The following is a 22295-nucleotide window of genomic DNA, read 5'->3' as shown; positions in this document are numbered from 1 at the left end:
GAAAATACACAGAGAGTCTGGATTATGTGTACTATTGTGTTTTCTTTGAATTTTTTGACTGCAGAGAGACATTTGATTCTGGAGATTGCTAAGCCAAACGAATATATATATATATATATATATATATATATATATATATATATATATATATATATTGAAGCTATCCTGATTTCAAAATATGGATCTAAGGATATGTTGCTTTGGAAAAAAGGTTCTTTGTTTCCACAGAGGATGAGAACCTGTGGAATCATTCCAGACTAGTGTGGTTTGATGGACCGAGACCCCCCTAAAAGGCCACCTTGAACACTCCTCAAAAAATTACTTTGCCCAACAAAAGTCAGGAAGCAGTTTGGAGAGGAACTATGCCCATATTCCCAAATGTTGTTCATAAATTTTTTTATATTTAAAGGAGGATATGCTATAGAGATTTGCATGGGTATGGATCTTGGTTTATTGATATAAACTTAAACTTAAGGTCAATTTTGTTATATTGTATATATATATATTTCTGCTCTTGATTAAGGTATTGTGATTGTACAGCTCATTTTAAAATGCAATGTATAATAAAGAAATATAGGTTAATAGAGAGTCACCTATAATAGTCAAGCTTGTAGTCATGTTACTTAGATTTTCTAGATGGACAGATATGTACTTCAGATGGATAGGTATTCTTTAAACCTTTCAAAGAATACAGAATATAGTATTTAAAATGTTTTAAGAACTTAGGATTTTTCATGACTGTGAGACTCATCTTCTTCTGGCAGCACCAATTACTTCAAGAGGAAGGTGGGCATCAAAGAGGCTCCTCATGAAAATTGCTAGCCATTTGGGCAAGAAACTGATCTTGCCTGGACTGCTTGACGAACTGGACATGCAGGACCCGCAGAGAAATGACTTCTGAACTTGCCTAAATGTGAGACAATCCTTTGGGGTTCCTGCTTCATGAAAGAGTCTGCTAGACATTCTGCAGGACACAGAAAATGTGCCAATATAGGTGAAACTGTCTTTGAAATGTCCTGCTTCACGGAAAAGTGTGCTGGATATTACAGACCTGTAGGCTGAAGATGGATGTTACAGAACTTTGGGTGACTGTCCAGGCAGTGAAATTTCTCTGTCAATTCTAGAGTTCTGGAAGTAGCTTACAATGGACTCACTGTTTACTTTGGTAATATTACACCCTTCTGGAGTCTTTGTTGGAGTTGAAGAATTTATAGTTATAGTTTTCCTTAGTTATGATAAAAGATAAAGTAAATATAAATATTGTAACTGTAATTCTTGCTTGATACCTGTTTTTTTGTATGTAATTTTACTATGTTAAAGTTAAAAACCTTCCTTTTTATTTAAACTGAAATGGGGAGGTGATATGGGATTCCCCTCTGTATGCTGTGAATACCATTGCGTAATAAAGAAACTGTCTTAGGCCTACACAGGGAATAGAGGTAGGCAGGGAAAACTAAACTGAATGCTGGGAGAAAGAAAGGTGGAGTCAGAGAGAAGCCATGTAGCCCTACCCTACACTGATGCCAGAACTTTACCCGGTAAGCCACAGCCACGTGGCAATACACAGATTAATGGAGATGGGTTAAATTAAGATGTAGGAGTTAGGGGGCTGGAGAGATGGCTCAGTGGTTAAGAGCATTGCCTGCTCTTCCAAAGGTCCTGAGTTCAATTCCCAGCAACCACATGGTGGCTCACAACCATCTGTAATGATGTCTGGAGCCCTCTTCTGGCCTGCAGACATACACACAGACAGAATATTGTATACATAATAAATAAATTAATTAATTAAAAAAAAAGATGTAGGAGTTAGCCAATAAGAAGCTGGAGCCAATGGGCCAAGTAGTGATTTAAATAATATAGTTTTGGGGCTGAGCAACCGGGAACAAACAAGCGGCTTCCTTACAACACAGCCATAACAAAATACCTGGCAAAAGTGATTTGAGGAAAGAAGGGAGTTGGTGGGTATAGCCCATCATGATAGAAGATGATGGTGCCACAGCTCTTCTGTGGCAGCCAGAGTGTGGTGTGCCTGGTCACACTGTGTCCCCAATTAGGAAGCAGAACGAGATAAATGCTGATGTTCAGCTTGCTGAAGATGGAAGATTCATTCTTGGTAACTGAGGCTCTCTATTCACAGTGACACCAGCCAGGTACTCTGTCTGTCTGTCCGTTCATCCATCCATCTATCCATCCATCTATCCATACATACATACATACATCTATCCATCTATCTGTTCATCTATCTGTCCATCTATCCATCCATCTGTCCATCTATCCATCCAATCTACCTACCTACCTACCTATCTATCCCATCCCATCCCATCCATTCATTAATTCATTCAGTGATAGGGTCTTTGTAGCTGGAAGGTTTTCTCTGTCTCGCCTGGTCCTGCTGCATCAGTTTCTCTCCCGCCCGCTGGTCTCCATAGCCACTTATAAAATAATCATTCTGAGGCTTACTATTAATTATAATTGCTTGGCTGATGGCTCAGGCTTTTTACTGGCTAGCTCCTACATATAAATTAACCCTTTTCTATTAATGTGTGTATTGCCACGTGGCTTCGTGGCATTACCTGTTCTCTAGTACATCTTGCATCTTGTTGCTCTGACAGCTCGCTGGCATCTCTCTGGACCCCACTCTTCTTCACCTGTGTCTCTGCTTGGATTTCCCACCTGGCTCTATTCTGCCTGGCTATTGACCAAATAAGCTTCTTTATTAGCCAGTAAAACATATTCACACCATACAGGAGGGCATCTCACATCACATCTTGATGTATAATTAGGTTGTAATTAACTCATTATATAGCCTAAGATGACCTTAACTCTTGATCCTCCTGCCTCAACCTCCTCAATGCTAGGATTACAGGTACGCACCACCATACACAACCATGTGCGACGTGTTGGTTTTGTAGTTGTTTTATTTAAAAAATGTTTTTATTTTATATATGAGTATTTTGACAACATGCATGTGTACCATGTATGTGCCTGGTGCCTATAGAGTTCCCAAAGAGGGTGTTACAGCCCATTAAACTGGAGCTACAGATGGTTATAAGCCACTATGTAGGTGTCAGGAACCAAAGTTAGGTCCTCTGCAAGAGCAGCAAGTGCTCTTAACTGCTGAGTTATCTCTGCAGCTCCATGAGCTCCACATTGTAAAATTTGGATTAAATGGAAATGAAATGATTGCCTATTTTTTCTAACCTCTTCCCCTTCACTTACATGGAAGAGCTTAGGCGACTGGGCTTAGATGCCCAAGAAAGCTTTCTCCGGCCAAGGCCAAGAACAAAGATCTTGCAACAACGGCACTAGAAGACACCCTCATCAAGAACACTGATACTTGTTCTTCTGTGGTAGCATCTATTACCAGAAAGTGCAGAGGGAACTCCTGAGGAGGTTTTAGTGGGACAGGCATGCCAAACAAGGGCCAATAAGACACTGTGGGAAATCTCCAACAGAAGATCGAAGCCAAAACAGAGAACAAAAGAGATTGGACAGAAAGGAGTCTGTATCAAACAAATGCATCTTCTTATTTTTCAAGGATGAAAAAAGCAGCGCTTCCATGAAATAAGGGCTTGTTGTCATGAACATAAACATCCAGAATGCAAAAATGTGGAGGCTAAAAGAGGAAGGAGAAAAATGACATTTGCAGTGGGTGAGGGACTATTTCCACTCTCCTGAAAACAGAAACACCCAGGGTGGAACACAGCAGGCCTCACAAGTGACCCCTTGACAAAAGCATGGATTTGGAATCTCACACCTGCTGACCTCCCCATTTGAGGGGCACAGTCCTCCAGTCCCGGGGTCCTGGTGGAGTGAGGTCTTCCTAAACAATGCCACAGAAGCCCCTACGCGAATCTGACACCTACAGAGACCCTCTAAGTATCATCCACAAGCCATAATTAATCTTTACATTATGCCCCTCCCTGTAGGGTATAAATTATTCTCCTTACAGACTGGAAAGCTGAGGACTGGAAGAAAATGAAGTGAGTTCTGGTCGGAAATGGCACTGTAAAAAGAACTCTTAAGTGTGTTCTCTTTATTTCAAGAATTCTTTTTTTTTTTTTTTTATTTATTATGTATACGATGTTCTGTCTGTATGCCTGCAGGACAGAAGAGGGCACCAAACCTCATTGCAGATGGTTGTGAGCCACCATGTGGTTGCTGGGAATTGAACTCAGGACCTTTGGAAGAGCAGGCAATGCTCTTAACCGCTGAGTCATCTCTCCAGCCCCCTTTTTTTGGTTTTTCAAGACAGGGCTGGGATTAAAGATGTGGGCCACTACCGCCTGGCAAGAATTCTTGTCTTACTCTATTTGCAGGCTTTTGTTTTTTGTTCCTGGCTATAAAAATAATCTATTATTTTCTGTCTTGGAACTAGCTCTTGTAGCCCAGGCTGGTCTCGAACTCACAGAGATTTGCCTGCCTCTGCCTCCCGAGTGCTGGGATTAAAGGTGTGCGCCACTATGCCTGGCTAATTTAATTTTTAAACAATTTTGGGCTGGTAGGGTGGCTCAATGTGCACTCACACTGAACCAATCTCACCCAGAACAGAAGATTCTTCTTTAGGAAATCCCAGTGGTCCCAGAGAAAACCCTAGCAGCATGACAGGTGAATGATGGATCCAACCAGTTCTTCCCCATGAGACTCATGGGGGCATTTGCGGTGTTTTTCTCTTGAATATGAATGAACAGGGGAAGAAAAGGAAGAGCCGAGAAGAGCTGGAGACAACACGCTTAGGAAAAACTGCAATCTCTCATCCCTAGATAAGAGAGCATCCTTAGATAAGAGAGCATCCTACATCAACAGCACAGAACTGATACTATGAAAGAAAAAGAGCAAGTGGTACTCAGCCAGAAGGGCTCTCGGGGGTTAGAAATACGATAGAATTGGGACTAGAAAATTAGGACAAGGAAGTTTTACCACACAGGACAGAAAAAGCAGACAAAAAAAAAAAAAAAACAAAAAAAACAAAAAAAAAAACAAGAAACTAGAAGCTGGGAAGATTGCTCAACGTGTAAAGTTCATCTTTACACTAGGAAGGACTGGAGTTTGGATCCTCAGACTGCGTGTAGAAGCCATGTAGTCACAACAGTCTCCTGTAATCACAGCCCTTGGGAGGCAGAAAGGGGAGGTGGGAGAGGGGTCCTTGAGCTAACCTGGCTAGCTAGACTAGTTGATCAAGGAGTTCTAGGTTCCACTGAGAGACTCTACCTCGACACTGATGTCAGCTTCAGTCTTAACATACATACGCACATGTATGCACATCTGCACATATACATATGCCCACACACATTCTCACATGCATAATACACACACACTAAACACACGTATACGTGGCAAAAAAAAGAATGCCAAATAAAGACATCGACATCTATCTAAAAGAGAGAAGAAAAGGGGAACATTAGAAACCATCACAGACAAAACCCTAAAATCAAACTTCCCTAGAGAAGGACCTGAGCTTCCAGACAACAGAAGCACACCAAGTGCCCAGCACAGTGTTTGAACATAGACTATAGTACAGCACATCACCACAAAGACTCCGAACACTGGAGACAAAGAAGGCCCTGGAAGTTTCCAGAAAGAAACATGCAGGTCACACGCACAAGACAGAATGGTGTCAGGCTTCAGAACCAAGCTGGGAGTTAACAAAGCCTTCCAAATCCTGAAGGAAAATGATCCCAGTTTGGTTATTTCCAGCTAGACTATGGATCAGCCATGAAGGCAGGGAGGGTAAACAGCATTTTCACACATGAAATCTATTAAAACTCTTACTTCCCACTGCCCTTTCTCAAGAACCCCCAAACAAAGGCTCAAACCAAGGAAGACAGGGCCACAAGACTATTTTTATACAAATAAAACCATCTGAGAATTACATTTAAAAACTAGAGACGATTCAGCAATTAAAGGGTTTGTTTGCCAGAAAATAATGAGGGCCAGAGTTGGGATCCCCAGAATCCCATGGTGGGTGGGTGTAGCAGCCTGCTTCTAATGCTCACCTAGGGCAATGGGGCGTGGGGATCCCCAGAGCAAGCTCACCAGCAAGAATATACATATCAGTGAGCTCTGGATTTGATGGAGAGTTCCCGGCTCAACAAATAAGGTGGAAGAGTGCTCAATAAGGAATCTCAATGTCAACCTCAGGCCTCTACCTGCATGAGCATCCACACACATGCAAAGGCATGCATTCATGCACATCCACACACATGAAAAATGGGAAAAGAAAAAAAAATGAGCAAATCATCTGGTCCCCACTCCTGGGTCCTCACAATGCCCACTCCATAATTTCCCACAAAGAAAAGACTCAATTTACACATTAGAAAAATTATCCATTATGATCAAGTAGGCTTCATCCCAGAGATGCAGGGCTGGTTCAACATACGCAAATCTATCAATGTAATCAACCATATAAATAAACTGAAAGAAAAAAACCATATGATCATTTCATTAGATGCTGAAAAAGCATTCGACAAAATTCAACACCCCTTTATGATAAAGGTCTTGGAGAGATTAGGGATACAAGGGTCATACCTAAATATAATAAAAGCTATTTACAGCAAGCCGACAGCTAACATTAAATTAAACGGAGAAAAACTCAAAGCCATCCCACTAAAATAAGGAACACGACAAGGATGTCCACTCTCTCCATACCTCTTCAATATAGTGCTTGAAGTTCTAGCAATAGCAATAAGACAACATAAGGGGATCAAGGGGATTCATATTGGAAAGGAAGAAGTTAAGTTTTCGTTATTTGCAGATGATATGATAGTATACATAAGCGACCCCAAAATCTCTACCAACTCCTACAGCTGATAAACACCTTTGGTAATGTGGCAGATTACAAAATCAACTCCAAAAAATCAGTTGCCTTCCTATACACTAAGGATAAGGAAGCAGAGAGGGAAATCAGAGAAGCATCACCTTTCACGATAGCCACAAACAGCATAAAATATATTGGGGTAACTCTGACCAAGGAAGTGAAAGATCTATTTGACAAGAACTTTAAGTCTTTGAAGAAAGAAATTGAAGAAGAAACCAGAAAATGGAAGGATCTCCCTTGCTCTTGGATTGGGAGGATCAACATAGTAAAAATGTCAATTCTACCAAAAGCAATCTATAGATTCAATGCAATCTCCATCAAAATCCCATCAAAATTCTTCACAGATCTGGAGAAGACAATAGTCAACTTTATATGGAAAAACAAAAAAACCCAGGATAGCCAAAACAATCTTATACAATAAAGGATCGTCTGGAGGCATTACCATCCCTGACTTCAAACTCTATTACAGAGCTACAGTATTGAAAACAGCTTGGTATTGGCATAAAAACAGAGAAGTCGACCAATGGAATCGAATAGAAGACCCTGACTTTAGCCCACAAACCTACGAACACCTGATTTTTGATAAAGGAGCTAAAAGTATACAATGGAAAAAAGAGAGCATCTTCAACAAATTGTGCTGGCAAAACTGGATGTCAATCTGTAGAAGAATGAAAATAGATCCATATCTATCACCATGCACAAAACTCAAGTCCAAATGGATTAAAGACCTCAATATCAGTCCGAACACACTGAACCTGATAGAAGAGAAAGTGGCAAGTACTCTACAACACATGGGCACAGGAGATCACTTCCTACGTATAACCCCAGCAGCACAAACACTAAGGACATCATTGAATAAATGGGACCTCCTGAGACTGAGAAGCTTCTGTAAAGCAAAGGACACTGTCACTAAGACAGAAAGGCAACCCACTGACTGGGAGAAGATCTTCACCAACCCCACAACTGACAAAGGTCTGATCTCCAAAATATATAAAGAACTCAAGAAACTAGACCGTAAAAGGTTAATCAATCCAATTATAAAATGGGGCACTGAGCTGAACAGAGAATTATCAACAGAAGAAGTTCAAATGGCCAAAAGACACTTAAGATCATGCTCAACTTCCTTAGCGATCAGGGAAATGCAAATCAAGACAACATTAAGATACCATCTTACACCTGTCAGAATGGCTAAAATCATAAACACCAATGATAGCCTCTGCTGGAGAGGTTGTGGAGAAAAGGGTACACTCATCCATTGCTGGTGGGAATGCAAACTTGTGCAACCACTTTGGAAAGCAGTGTGGCGGTTTCTCAGGAAAGTCGGGATCAACCTACCCCTGGACCCAGCAATACCACTCTTGGGAATATACCCAAGAGATGCCCTATCATACAACAAAAGTATATGCTCAACTATGTTCATAGCAGCATTGTTTGTAATAGCCAGAACCTGGAAACAACCTAGATGCCCTTCAATAGAAGAATGGATGAAGAAAGTATGGAATATATACATATTAGAGTACTACTCAGCAGTAAAAAACAATGACTTCTTGAATTTGCATACAAATGGACAGAAATTGAAAACACTATCCTGAGTGAGTTAAGCCAGACCCAAAAAGAGGAACATGGGATGTACTCACTCATATTTGGTCTCTAGCCATAAATAAAGGACATTGAGACTATAATTCATGATCCTAGAGAAGCTAAATAAGAAGGTGAACCCAAAGAAAAACATATAAGCATCCTCCTGAATATTAACCTTCATCAGGCGATGAAAGAAGACAGAGACAGAGACCCACATTGGAGCACCGGACTGAAGTCTCACAATCCAAAGGAGGAGCAGAAGGAGAGAGAGCACGAGCAAGAAACTCAGGACCGCGAGGGGTGCACCCACACACTGAGACAATGGGGATGTTCTATCGGGAACTCACCAAGGCCAGCTGGCCGGGGTCTGAAAAAGCATGGGACAAAACCGGACTCGCTGAACATAGCGGACAATGAGGACTACTGAGAACTCATGAACAATGGCAATGGGTTTTTGATCCTATTGCACGTACTGGCTTTGTGGGAGCCCCGGTAGTTTGGATGCTCACCTTACTAGACCTGGATGGAGGTGGGTGGTCCTTGGACCTCCCACAGGGCAGGGAACCCTGATTGCTCTTTGGGCTGACAAGGGAGGAAGACTTGATTGGGGGAGGGGGAGGGAAATGGGAGGCGGTGGCGGGGAAGAGGCAGAAATCTTTAATAAATAAATAAATAAATAAATAAAGACTCAATTTTAAAGTGCACGTCCATCAGATTCAAGCATATCTAGGGTCAAGCATCTGCTTTAGCCAACGGCCTCTTAGATCAATAAAATACAGAAGTAGCTGATGTCTGTGGCCTCTTCATAGTTTGCCATGGGCCTTCACGGGCCTCTCATGCTTGGCTTCACAGTGTCCTGACTTTTACCAACCCTCAGTGGACACCAAGAGCCTGGGGTTCTGCAAGAAGCAAGCACCTAGGACTAAACCTAGGTGGTGGAGGATTGAAGAAGTAGCCTTTTTTCCCTCACCTGAGACCAATCACCCCATTTGCCTCTTCTCGGCCGTTTACTTACTCAGTAGCTGAAGGACACAAAACTCAACCCACCTCACATAGCCAGTACATGCTAAACCGAGATCTAAACTGAATCTAAACTGAAGGGTCTCTGTTGTGTGGTTGGCATGGGAACTAAGCATGCCCCTCCTCTAGACCACCAAGGGGCATATTACCTCCCCTCAACCTCCTCTAAGAGCCCCGGCGATACTCACTGCAAGAGTTTGTCTCGGGTTGGGTCTAGCGGGTAGCGCTTGGGTCCATTCAGGAACAGAGAGCGGAATCGCTGCCTTCTGTCTTTGGTCTCCATCAGTGTGGTGTTGAGGTAGCGGCCTACCCCAACTGGGTTCTATGCCAGGGAGAGTACAACAATCCTTAGTGAACATGGCTTGAAAACTTACCCTCAGGCCTTTTCTCCTCCCTTCAGGCCCCAGACACCCCCAACTATTAGGAATCAAATTGCACCCCTCCACCAAAAAAAAAAAAAAAGGGCTGAAGTCCTGATCTTAGTGTCTCACACTGTGACCTTATTGGAGAATTGGGCTGCTGCAGAAATAAGGGATTGAGAGGAGGTCATGCTGCTGCAGGTGGGACCCTGGTCTAGTATGATAGGTGTCCTTGTAAGAGAAGACACTTGATGGGAGTCATACACAGAGGTATCAGTGTATGATCAGAGTGGTCCAGTCATGAGCTAGAAGAGCCAAAAGCTGCATAGAGGCAAGGAAGGATTCTCCAGCATCAGTTTCATAGGGAGCATGAACTCTAGTCTCCTGGCATCCAGTGCAGGTGAGGGTACAGCTCCAGTCACTAGGCCACCTGGTTTGTTCTCCTTCAAATGACACCTAGGCCAGCCTGCCCCTGTGTCTGCCATAAGAGAGGCTCAGAGACAGGACATAACTTTCCAAGATGACATAGTAAGGTCATGAGAGAGAAGCACAGGAGGCAATAAGATCAGAGTCCAGGCCTGACGTGGGGTGCCCTTCTGTACGCTGTGAATACGTTTTATTACCATTGGTTACTAAAGAATCTGATTTGGTCAATAGCCAGTCAGAATAGAGCCAGGCAGGAAATCCAAGTAAAGATAAAGGGGAAAAAAGGCAGAGTCTGGGAGACACCAGCAGCTGATGGAGAAGCAAGATGTGAGGTAACAAGCCATGAGCCTCATGGTAAAATATAGAATAATAGAAATGGGTTAATTTAAGTTGTAAGAGCTAGTTAATAATAAGCCTGAGCTAAAAAGTTTGTAACTAATATTAAGCCTCAGTGGTTATTCAGACAAGCCATTCTCAAGCAGGAGTGTCCAGAGAGGACTTCCTGCCCTACCTTGGGAATTGGCCTGCACTTTGCATAGCTGGCTCTGAGTTATTTTCAACTGTCACTTGATATATAATCTAGAGTCACCTAGACAACAACGGATTGTCTAGATCAGGTCGGCCTCTGGGCATGCCCATGGTGGTCTTGATTTCATTAATTAATGTGGGGAGATCCAATCTGCCAATACCACTCTGGGTTTGGGTCCTGGACTGTACAAGAGCAGAGAAAATAAACTGAACAACACACACGTGTGCATTTCTCTCTGTCCTTGTCCACGGTGTGATGGACTCGCTGTTTTAAGCTCCCTCCATCTTGGCCGCTCTGCCATGGCAGACTACAGTCTGGAACTGTGAGCTGAAATAAAGTTGCTTTTTCTCTATGTTGCTCTGTATCCAGGATTTTTTATCACAGCAACAGAAATGAACCTCGGGCACTGGCTCCGTGACAACAGCATGGCCGTCTAGCTCCAGTCTAAACTTGTGACGGGATTCTGAGAGCTCAGCTGTTAATGATAACTAAAGTCAGTTTTAACTGTCTACAACCTAGAATCACGAGGAAGAGAATTGGTGTGTGGGGTGCTGAGATAGGAAATGGGATTAAAAGGCAAAGGCAGGTAAATTATAAGCAAGATGTGTCTCAGAGAGACTGTGTCATGGATATGAAGTTCGGTTTGAATATGGCTTGGATATGAAGGAGCCCCCAAAGGTCTTGGTCCCCAGCTGGTGGTGCAGTTTAGTGGTGAATGGATTATGATAGCCACCGGAAGCTGAGGCCTAGTTGGAGGGTCGCTCACTGGGGGCATGCCTTTGAAGATATGCTAGTGCCTGTCCCCTATCACCCCCCTCAATCTCTCTCTCTCTCTCTCTCTCTCTCTCTCTCTCTCTCTCTCTCTCTCTCTCTCTCTCTCTCTCTCTCTTTCTCTGCTCCCGTTTACCACGAGGGGAGCAGTTTTCCTCTACCATAGCATTTCTGACTTACCCTAGCCTAAAAGGAATGGAACCAACCGTGGTGGATTGAAACCTCTACACCAAAAACTAAACTAAACCGGTCATCCCTCAGTTGACTCTTCTCAGGGATTTTTTTCACCATGGCAAACAGTGACTGTCTCAGACCAGGAAAGATCTTAAAAACATCAAGTTCAGATCTGGACAAAGCTTCCCTGTGCTGCTGGAGGCAGGAAGCAAGACCCGTGTGTGGCAGCGGGGCTAAGACAATTTTGTGACTCATGGAATTGTTCACTTAGGATTTGTGCACGTGTAGTGGATCAATGTGATTGATAAACGTGCACTAAAGAGCCGCATGGAGGCTTAAGTACTCACAAGCACTAGAACAAACTTGTTCTAGGAGAGCACTACCAAACTAAGGGCGTCATCACACACCTGGAGACAGCAAAAAGAGCCAGTGAGGGAAGGGGACAGAAGAGAATTTGTTCACTCAGGCATAAGAAATGAGCTAACATCTCCACCAGTTGTCCTTGAAGCCCCACGGACTAGCACAGAGACAGGGGAAACATCGCCCAGGGAAGGGAAGAGGATGGGAGAGCTGTCCAGTAGTAGGTGGGGCCTCTTAACACTTTGGTTCTCAAAGTGTGGCCTCTGTGTGATAATCAGTTTTAATTGTCCCAAGAATCACACAAGAAGAGAATCTCAACAAGGAGTTGTCTAGATTAGTCTGGCATGTGGACATGTCTGTGGGGGTTGTTTTGATTCCATTCATTGAGGCTCACCCATTGTGGGCGGCACCATTCCGTATTTGGCTTGTGAACTGTGTAAGCATAGACAGGGGGCTGGATACAAGGAAGCATGCGTGCGTTAACCCATTGCTCTCTGCTCTTGACTATGGCCACAGTGTGACTAGTTCCTCCCTGGCTCCCCTGCAAAGATGGACCGTAACCTGGAATTGTAAAACAAATAAACTTTTATCCCATAAAGCTGCCTTTGTCGGGACCATTGGATCATGGCAATAGGAAAGGAAACTAGTGCACCGTGGAAACCTGTTGGAAAGGTCATTTCCAGCCCTCCTCCCCAAGGCATGCTGAATTAGAAGCCCTGGCACAGCACCCATTGACCTGACCCTTATCAAGTCCCCCGTGCCTGCTCACGCTGGAGACCCTAGAAAGCAAGTGCCTAGAAAAATAAGACAAACACAGTTGGTGAAAGAGAGAGAGTCCTGGGCCCAGGAAGCATCTGTGTCATGGGCACAAACAGTTGGGGCTATCCGAAGAAATGGGGAAACTTCCCTGTCCACCAGCATGCCCCCCAACCTAGACCCACTCACCCAGCTTCCGAAAATCATCTGTTGGGCCTTATTGCCTGACCGCTTGGAGGCCAGGAGGAATGGCGGCCGGTTGACGTGTTTCTGTTCCGTCTCATGAGGAAGATAAGAACCAGGGCCAGCTATATCCTAGGGGTAAAGAGGGACCCACTGAGGAAGCCCTAGAAATCTCAGCCCACGTAGGACAACTGAGGATTCATGGCAGCTGACCTCATCTGTCCAGCACCCCCACTCTACCCACCCCCACCCAGACGCCTCTTTACAGGTTCCCAGGAGCCCCTGAGATGACCAGAGAAGTGTTCTGAGCAGCAGCCTGGGACTGAGGCACACTGGTCCTGGAGTCAGAGAACTGAGTCCTATAAGGGGTCTCCTGGCCCCTACAGGGAAACCCTTTTCAAGTCCTGCACCCCAGTTTCCATTTGTCTAATAAAAGAAGCGTCCCTCCCAGCCTCCCATGGGAGAGGGATGGACAGTGGTTTAGCAGGTAGTCAGAGCATCCAGCCCTTTTCCTCCTATTTCATTTTATCCCTTGGGTCAGACCCTGCCAGGGCCCACTCAGAGAAGTGGCCACTGCCCCCCAAAAAGGACTGCCTTGGGAGGCAGAGCCTGGCCCCTCCTTGGGAAGAGCAGGTAGGTAAATCAGAGGATGGACCCTATCTCACTCTGGCCTGCCCAGTCTTCTTTGCCCATCCTCCAGCTCCTTAAGGCCAGGGGAGGAAGGGCAGATGGGAAGGCATCCCTGGCTGGGACTTCCTGGTGGCCTGGCTCAGCTACAGGGTCCACACTGGTAATCCTAATCACAGTTGTGAGTACTGGTCACACCCACAGGCCGGGTGTAGAATGGAGGCTGAGAAAGGGGCTAACCAATGCAAGGCCAGACTGGCAACCAGATACGGCACCCCACCTCCCACAACCTCCCTTGCCTTCCAAGAGAGAAAACAGACGGCGGGGTACACTGACCATATTTCTGGGGTACTGACTAAGGGTAGTCCAAAAAATTCTCTCTGTGGGGTGTTTCGGTTCTCGGGGAAGTTTCGAAAAAGCGCCACGTTTCTTGTTGTGACGTGAGTTGAGTTCCTCCACGAAGCTCTTGAAATTTGTCAACTCCCTGGACTTCTTTCTCTGAGGAATCGAAGAGAAAAGAAACATTGTCCCAGGAAGGTCACAGGCTCGCTAGCCCTCACAGAAAAGCAGGCGGCGCTGAGGGACCAGACTCTGCAGGCAGCAGGCCAGCCGGCCTGAACCAGAACCCAGCCACCATGGTCCAGACTGCTACCCAGCTGGCCTTTACCCATGCCTTCTTTTCTTTCTCGCACTTGCTGAGCATTCACTGTGCTAGTCAGTAATGATGTTTCAAATATTTAAAACCAAGTATGAGCAAAGTTTTTTTTTTTTTTTTTTTCAGCTAGCGAAGCTACTGTGCCCAATCACAAAAGTCAAAATCCTCAGAATGGGCTGGCAGGATAGTTCAATGAGGAAAGGCGTTTGCTTCAAAGAGTTGCTCTCTGACTTCCACACACATGCCAGGGTGTATAAATAAATAAATAAATAAATAAATAAATAAATAAATAAATAAATAGAGTTTTGTTTTGGTTTTGAGATAGGATTTTACTATGTACCCTTGGCTAGGCTGGAATTTTCTGTACAGGCCATGCTAGTCTCCAACTCACAGTGATCCTGCCTCTGCCTCCAGAATGCTACGATTAAAGGCATATGAGATCATGCCCAGTTGGAAGGAAGGGAGGGAGGAAGGGAGGGAGGGAGGGAGGGAGGGAGGGAGGGAGGGAGGAAGGGAGGAAGGGAGGAAGGGAGGAAGGGAGGAAGGGAGGGGAGGGGAAGGGAGGGGAGGGGAAGGGAGGGATGAAGGGAGAAAAGAAGGAAGGAAGAACATAAAAGAAAAGAAAGAAGAGAGAGAGAGAAAGAGAAAGAAAGAAAGAAAGAAAGAAAGAAAGAAAGAAAGAAAGAAAGAAAGAAAGAAAGAAAGAAAAGAGATAAAAATGAAAAACGAAACAAAAGGCAAGACCAGCCCACAGAATGACTGCCGTGAAGAGAATCCCACCGTGGTAACAATGACTTGTACCCGAGGTTCCAGGACTAACACATGCACTACTCAGGTGTGGGACTTTGATGGCGGGGGAGGGATGGGGACAGAGCCCATAGTGAAGGTGAAGCCTGAGCTCCTGAGTTCGATCCCTGGGACCCACCTGGTGGAAGGAGAGTGCTGACTCCTGCAAGTTTCACAAGCATGCCATGAACCAACCCCGCACACCCAAATAAATAGATGAATGCACGTTTTAAAAGATTTATGGGTGTGCATATCTGTATGTGGTGCAGGAGGCAGAGAGGATGCAGAAACTCCGAATTTGCCTCTCCATTTTGCTGTGAACCTAAAATTGTCCTAAAATATAAAACCTGTAACAAAGAAGTTCAGCTTCGGCTGTAGTAGCAACGGGGATGGGGAGGATGGACGGGTCGGGGGAGGTGGTTCCCAAGACCCTACTGTGCTGAGCACATGACCTTAGTGGCAGGTAGATCTGGGAGGCCCTAAGATCAGCCACATCATGGGACACAGGACAGTGACAGCTTACCACGTAGCTCACAGGTATTCCCGCGTCACCCACCTTCTTCCCAAGCACTGCTAACACTGTCTGCCCCCACATTATTCTGCTCCTGGCTGGTTGCGCCTTTCTCTCTCCTCGACTGGAAGTTCCACACAGGCTATTACCCTGCATCTAGACTGCGAACTGGACTAACCCTGCTCAGGCAGCGACTCCAAGATGGGGACAGGACAAACAGGTCTGGACACATACTTGATCCCTCTAGCTGTAATCCCGAAGACAGCAAAACACGGAAAACTATGAAATCCTGTAGCTTTTTTTTTTTTTTTTTTTTTTTTTTTTTTTTTTGGTTTTTCGAGACAGGGTTTCTCTGTGGTTTTGGAGCCTGTCCTGGAACTAGCTCTTGTAGACCAGGCTGGACTTGAACTCACAGAGATTCGCCTGCCTCTGCCTCCCGAGTGCTGGGATTAAAGGCGTGCGCCACCAACGCCCGGCCTGTAGCAAGATTTTGACGGGGATTGAAAAGGGGTCTGGCACGCTAAAAGGCACCTCTCCCCTTCCACTCTGGGACTCTATTACCCAGAGCACTGCCGCTAACTGAGCTGGGTTATCTCGGATCCGTGAAGCCTGGGAAATGTTTACAGACACTGTACCCTTGGGGTGCCCGCAGGTCTGGCAACTGACATACCAGCCCTGCATGCTGGACTCTGTATATGTGCAGTTCATGTTAGTATCGAGGAGAGAACAAACCATAGAATCTGATGTGCAAAACCGTGCTCTGGTCCCTGCTCTGACACAGGGAAATATATCCCACCCTGGCAGAGGCACACAGTCAGCGAGGGGAGACCCCTCCTCCCAGCAACATGTGGTACACAGGACTATGTTCCTGTGGCTAACCGGTGAAGCCTGCCTGCCGGGGGGGTGGAGCTCAGAGCCACCCACCCAGGCACATACCTGCATGGCATAATGTCCGTAGGGCATAGGCTTGCTTCGTTCGCCAGAGAAAATGTCGTAGGGGCCACGAGTACCAGTGGATCGGTTCACGAAGCTCTCGATGCCACTTTTGATGGTGTAGGTACCAGGTCCCAGACCACTGCCCTAGAGCCAAAAGTGGTGGAGGCGTTTACAGGAGAGTGGCCAAGGTGGAATTTCAGCCTCCCTATGCCTGGTGGGGAGTTACCTGGTGAGACAAGGGTGGCGGCTTGTTGGACATCCTACACATAAGGCCCTCGGAATGTGAGCGGTTCCAGGCATTCTCCTCCAGCCGTGTGTATGGATTACCCTTCTCCCCATAATTTCCAGGGCCTGGATAATAGTTCTGCAGGGCAGGAGACAGAAACGCAAAGTTGTCGGTCCTACTCTTCGCGTTGGTTCATCTGAGGAAGAGATGCCTAGGGTTTCATCTCAAGAGGAATGAGGTTTTCAGTTTGTGCCTGTGTTACCCACTCCGCCTCATGGCATCACCTGTGAGCCTCCTCCATGGCGCACACCTTCAACTCGAGGCTACATTGTTGCCTTGCTGAATTGCGCCTGCTATTCAGCCTGGTCTCCCTGCTCTTGCTTGCTTACAATGTTTTCATCCTTTAGAATTCCCCTTCCTACCCTCCAGTGGGGCAATCACGCCAACCCTGCAAGGATCCCCAGGCACCATCTCTCCTGGGACCCACACTCTCCTACCCAGCACACACACAGGCCACCCACAGCTCTGTAACCGGCATCCTCACTGTGCTGTGAACAGGCTGGGATGGATGAGCACCCCGAGTTCTGGGTTGGGGGACCCTTGGCTCTGCCTAGCTGGGGGAGCTTGGGCCTCTGAGCCGCATGGTCCATGGGATTAACCATAGAGATGGTAATACTTCCCTGCAGGGAACGATGACAGAGTTGAATGTCTGCAAAGACCTCTGCCCAGGGCCTGGCACCTAGTAGGTCCCATCACACAAGTCAGGGTGAGGTGACTGTGGCCAGTATCAGAGGCCTGGATTAGCTTTTAGATAGTTTTAGAAGTGCAATGAACAGAGTTAATTTGTGGTGCAGGGAGTTGGAGCTTGTCTTGGGTGATATGCATCTTTTAGCCACATGGGGGCACTGCTGCCACGCAGATGATGCAACCCACCTCTCCTCTGGGCTCAGCAATCAAACCCTAGGGGAGCCAGACCTAGCAGAGGAGGTGGGACCTGTGCATGCAAAATCAAGCCACTATGAGGATCGGATCTGTCTCCAGAAGAATCAGATGGGTCTTGCTTCCTCCCGGGGCTCAGAGTGTAGGTGGCGTGTTCTGTAGAAAACCCCGTTGTTAGGAGACTGGGCCCCTAACTGTGCTGACTTGCTACAAAGCCTTAACAGCAGCCAGAAAAAAAGCAAGTCAGTACTGCTCCCCCCACCCCTGCAATCAACACACAGGAAGCTTGTCTCTAAAAGTCAGATTGAAAAGATGCGCTGGGCCCTCCCTCAAGGAGCTTCTTCGGCGGTCAGTCAAGTCCTTGGCCTCCTCAAGTGTCCTCTCAAAGCCCCTAGCTTCCCTGGGCTGCAAGGCCCTCCTCACAGACTTCACTCGGAACCCTCCCATCTCCCACCTCACCACTCTCTGCAGCCTGGCTATTGTTTGAACTAGCCAAGTGTATTCCCATCTCGAGTCCCTAGCCTATACTGTTCCCATTCCCAGGAATGTTCTAGGCAAGAATCAGGTATCATAAGTCCCCTTTGCTTATGACCTGTGGGTCCCAAATTGCTGTCTGTGAATCACTCCACAGCGCTCCTTCTATGTCTCATTTCCCCCTTAAAACTCTGGCCAGCTATGTATGTCCTTCTTCATACTGTGGTTTGTGTCCCTGGGCGCCTACTCTATTTATCTCCGCCAGATCTCTCAAGGCCTAGTTCAGTACTGACATTCTGTTGTTGCCTAGCCATCATTTCCTGGTTGGCTAGGGGACTGGATACATTTTTTGAGCTTCTGATACAGTCTAGGTTTCTTCTGAGACCTGGAGGTGAACCACATTCGTCCCTTCTGGAAGATCTCACAGTCACTGGGCTCAAGGCTGAGACACAGGTGAGCACAGAAGGGCCAGTGAGCAGAGGAAAGCCTGACCAAGCCTAGGGAAGAGACCAGCCCAAAGAAGGGGGCTTCTCAATCTAACCAAGCTGCAAAACCCTTCCAGCAAGGGACAGGGGCTGGAGGAGACAGAAGCACCTACCCCGATGAGTCCTCGGAAGCGCATCTCCCCAGAGCTGAGCAGCCCCCGCTTGCTCTGTGGTTTCTGCTGCATCTGGGTTAAGAAGTCTTTGAAGTTGTAAGAGCCAGGTCCCAGCTTGTGCACCTGCCCCAACAGAAGAAACCGCACGATGAAAAAGGAACCAAGGAAGGTCCAGCCAGAAAGGAACCCAAGGGATGGTAGAGCTCTCCAAGAGGGGAGACTGAAGGAATAGCCATATGGACAGGAAGCCTGGTTCCTGGAAGTGGGGAGGGCCATGCTCTAAGCCTCACCTGCTGCTGTCTTTCCTTTATGATACTTTGGTATTGGAAGTGGGGTAGCTGGGTTAGTCGAGTGGCTTCCTGGGCCCGAGCCCAACCTGAGCCCAACTTCTGTTCCAGAAACTTCTTGCTGAAGCAGGTATCCTTGGAGTTATAGGTCCCAGGTCCTATATGGGACTAAATTAGAGCAGACTCAGAGCTGACTGAATGAATTTTAACCATATAGCCCCTCCCAGCCCCCAGCAAGTCCTCCCCCAAGTCACCTTTGACCTGGAAATGGAACCACACGGTCGTCGTCCCTCCCCCCCACCAGCCTAATACCCAGGGCTCTGCACTCAAGTCAGCCCTGATGGCCCTATCACTGGCCCTGTTCCACTTCAGGGACATAGATATAGAGCCAGGCTGGTGCTGAGGCTGTAAAAGGAAGTCTGAGGCCCCTAAACTCCTCATTTCCCGCCCCAGTCCTGAAGCCCTAGTAGGAGCGGAGCTTGGGTTAGAGCATTCACAGGTGGGTGGAGGAGGATACAGACCCCATGCGAGGAGGCAGGCTCACCTGTTCCATAGAATGATGCCTGGAGTACGGGGCCTCTGTGAAGGTGCTTAACTTCTTCTGGTTGGGATAAACAGCAGAGACATCAAACCTGGGGAGTTATACAGCCAAATGAGAGTCCCATGGCTGGCGTCCCCGCCTGGCTGGAGCAGCCCTGGGGACAAGGGAGTTGGTTTCCCAGGAAACATGACTTTGGATCTGTTCCACTGAGCATCCCAGAGATTCCTACCGCTGGCCATCACCATCACAGCCTCTGCTCTGCTTCTCCTCACAGCTTCATTTCTCTCCAAAGTCCTGTTATCCTCCCCGCCTCTAGAGGGATAGTTACACTGCATAGTGTATACTTTGTATCATTTTAATATACTTTTTATAATATATATAGGATGATTATCCATACCAGCTCGACCTTAGATCCTAGAACCATGTGTGGCACATAGGCTATTTATGTGCAACTGTATCAAATATAATATAAAGAAATATGATAGCTGGGCATAGTGGTACACACCTTTAATCCCAGCACGTGGGAGGCAGAGACAAGTGGATTGCTGTGAATTTGAGGTCATCCTGGTCTACATAATGAGTTTCAAGACAGTCAGGGTTATGTAGAGAGACTCAGTCTCAAACACAAACAAAGAAAAAACCAAAAAAACACCACCAGCAACACACAAAAAAAAAAGAAGGAAGGAAAGGAGGGAGGGAGGGAGGGAGGGAGGGAGAAGGAAGGAAAGAAGGAAGGAAGGAAGGAAGGAAGGAAGGAAGGAAGGAAGGAAGGAAGGAAGGAAGGAGAAATGAGACCTGGGCTGCAAACCCACTCAGAACTTTTCAGCTGTTTCATGGACAGGCCATGTGGCATCTCTGAATATGCCACATAGATGTTCTAGAAATAGTTTGCAAGAACTTATTACAGAAGTGGAACAAACAACAACCAAAAAAAGTTTGGAGGCCAGGCATGGTTGTGTGTGCTTTTAATCCTAGCACTTAGAGGGCAAGGGCAGGCAGATCTCTGTACACAGTGAGAACGAGGAGCAGGGGAGAGGAGAAGGAAGAGGAAGGAGGAGGAAGAGGAGGAGGAGGAGGAGGAGGAGGAGGAGGAGGAGGAGGAGGAGGAGGAGGAGGAGGAGGAGGAGGAGGAGGAGGAGGAGGGAGAAAAGACTCAGTATGGTAGAGCCTGGGCTAGCCTGAGCGGGGAAGTGAGAGGTGGGGGAGGGGCGACCCAGCCCTCTTCTTCCCCCCCCCCCCCAACCCCCAGGCCTCAGCATTGGCCTCTCTCTCCCGTGGCGGCGGAGCTGATGGGGCCCACGAGAACTCCCTTGGATTCTGGGTGCCAGACCAAAAAGCAGTTGGGCCCCACCTGTGGCTCTGCACCCCGAAGGGCGCCCCTTTGAACCACTTTGTGTGGGTGGACATGGTGTTGCGAAGGGGGTCCCGTGGTGTCCCACTGAGCCTGGCCTCCAGCCTGCCCCCACCCCCGCACACAACACCGCCCTGACATCGCGCGCTGCCAAGGCAACCAGCAATCTGGGCGTTGTGATTCAGCAAGCACAGACCTGCTTCGTGCCACGTGGGGCCTTACCAGCGCTGGCTGCCCCCTGCCGTTTTCATTCATTCCCAGTGCGGCCTTGCCAGAGACACTTCTCCTCGGAATCCTGCAGACCTTAGAATCCCTCCCGGGGTTTAATGGGAGTGTTCCTTTCCCTTGGTGAGAATCTGTTTTTTTCTGCTTGTCAGTGCGAACAAATCGAGCTTCTCAGCCTGGATGTGAGGGGCTTCTGCCACTACCTTTACATCTTATCTCTTGTCACCTCTTCCCATACTCTGTGAGCTCCAGGTAGGGGCAGCTCTAGCCTAAGTTGTGTTGAGAAACCCGGGGCCTTTTCAAACTTTTCCAGCTTCCGTAACACACTTACTCCCTTCCCTCCCAACTCCTACTCATCTTCTTCAAGAAAGCTCAAAAGCCTAGCCCACCCATTAGAATGTTAATGTGAACAGAATTAGAGAAGATGACGTGTGCCGGCAAGAGAAATTGGAACCTCTGTGCTTTGTTGATGGGAAAATACTGTAAAACAATCCAGTGGTTCCTCAAAGAATAAAACATAGAACTATAACATCACCCATCAATACCACTTCTCAGTATGTGCCACAAGACCGAAGACAGGACACCCAAACACACACACATACATTCCACACCTGCACACACCCAAACTCATGCCCATACACACACATATTCCACACCTGCGCACACACACACACACACAGTACCCCTGTTTGTAGCAACATCATTCACAATAACCACAACCCATGTGTTTACAAGCAAATGATGGATAAACAAGGAGTGATAGGCACAGACAGACCATGGAATACTGCTCACCCTTAAAAAGGGAGGAAACACTGACCAACTATGGCAGTGTGCACCATAATCCCAGCATTTGGGATCCTGTAGCAGGAGGAGAGTTCCAGACCAGCCAGGGCTACGTAGTGAGTATGAAGCCAGCCTGGACCACACAGAGGCCCTGTCTGGAAAGAAAAGTACAAAAATAAAAAGGGAAGTTTTTACTCATGCTACATCATGGATTAAGCTTGAAGTCATTATGCCAAGTGACAAGCCAGACATAAAAGAACAGATATTATTTCACTTACACGAAGTGCTAGAGTATTCAACTGTGGAGAGAGCGTGGAATAGCAGCTAGCAGGCACACGAGGATTTGGAGGAGGGGGCGGGAACTGGGATGGAATCCTATC

General features: G+C 46.8%; 1 protein-coding gene across 1 annotated transcript in view; it reads right to left on the bottom strand.

Moving 5' to 3' along the window:
- The window catches only part of Cimap2 (ciliary microtubule associated protein 2), a 31064-nt gene extending 10098 nt beyond the window's left edge, over positions 1–20966 (bottom strand). The window contains exons 1-9 of the mRNA XM_057785485.1: positions 20908–20966; positions 19560–19647; positions 19019–19183; positions 18729–18851; positions 16718–16855; positions 16492–16635; positions 13940–14101; positions 12983–13108; positions 9607–9740 (exon numbers count right to left, since the gene is read on the bottom strand). Coding sequence (XP_057641468.1) covers positions 9607–9740; positions 12983–13108; positions 13940–14101; positions 16492–16635; positions 16718–16855; positions 18729–18851; positions 19019–19183; positions 19560–19647; positions 20908–20963 — 1136 coding nt within the window. The 5' untranslated portion in view covers positions 20964–20966. The remainder of the gene's footprint in view (positions 1–9606; positions 9741–12982; positions 13109–13939; positions 14102–16491; positions 16636–16717; positions 16856–18728; positions 18852–19018; positions 19184–19559; positions 19648–20907) is intronic.
- Between the last annotated feature and the right edge of the window lie 1329 nt (positions 20967–22295).

The sequence above is a fragment of the Chionomys nivalis genome, chromosome 11 (genome assembly GCF_950005125.1).
Source record: "Chionomys nivalis chromosome 11, mChiNiv1.1, whole genome shotgun sequence".
Taxonomy (NCBI): Eukaryota; Metazoa; Chordata; class Mammalia; order Rodentia; family Cricetidae; genus Chionomys; species Chionomys nivalis.
The sequence above is the reverse complement of the archived record's forward strand: the minus strand, read 5'-3'. Positions and strand labels throughout refer to the sequence as shown.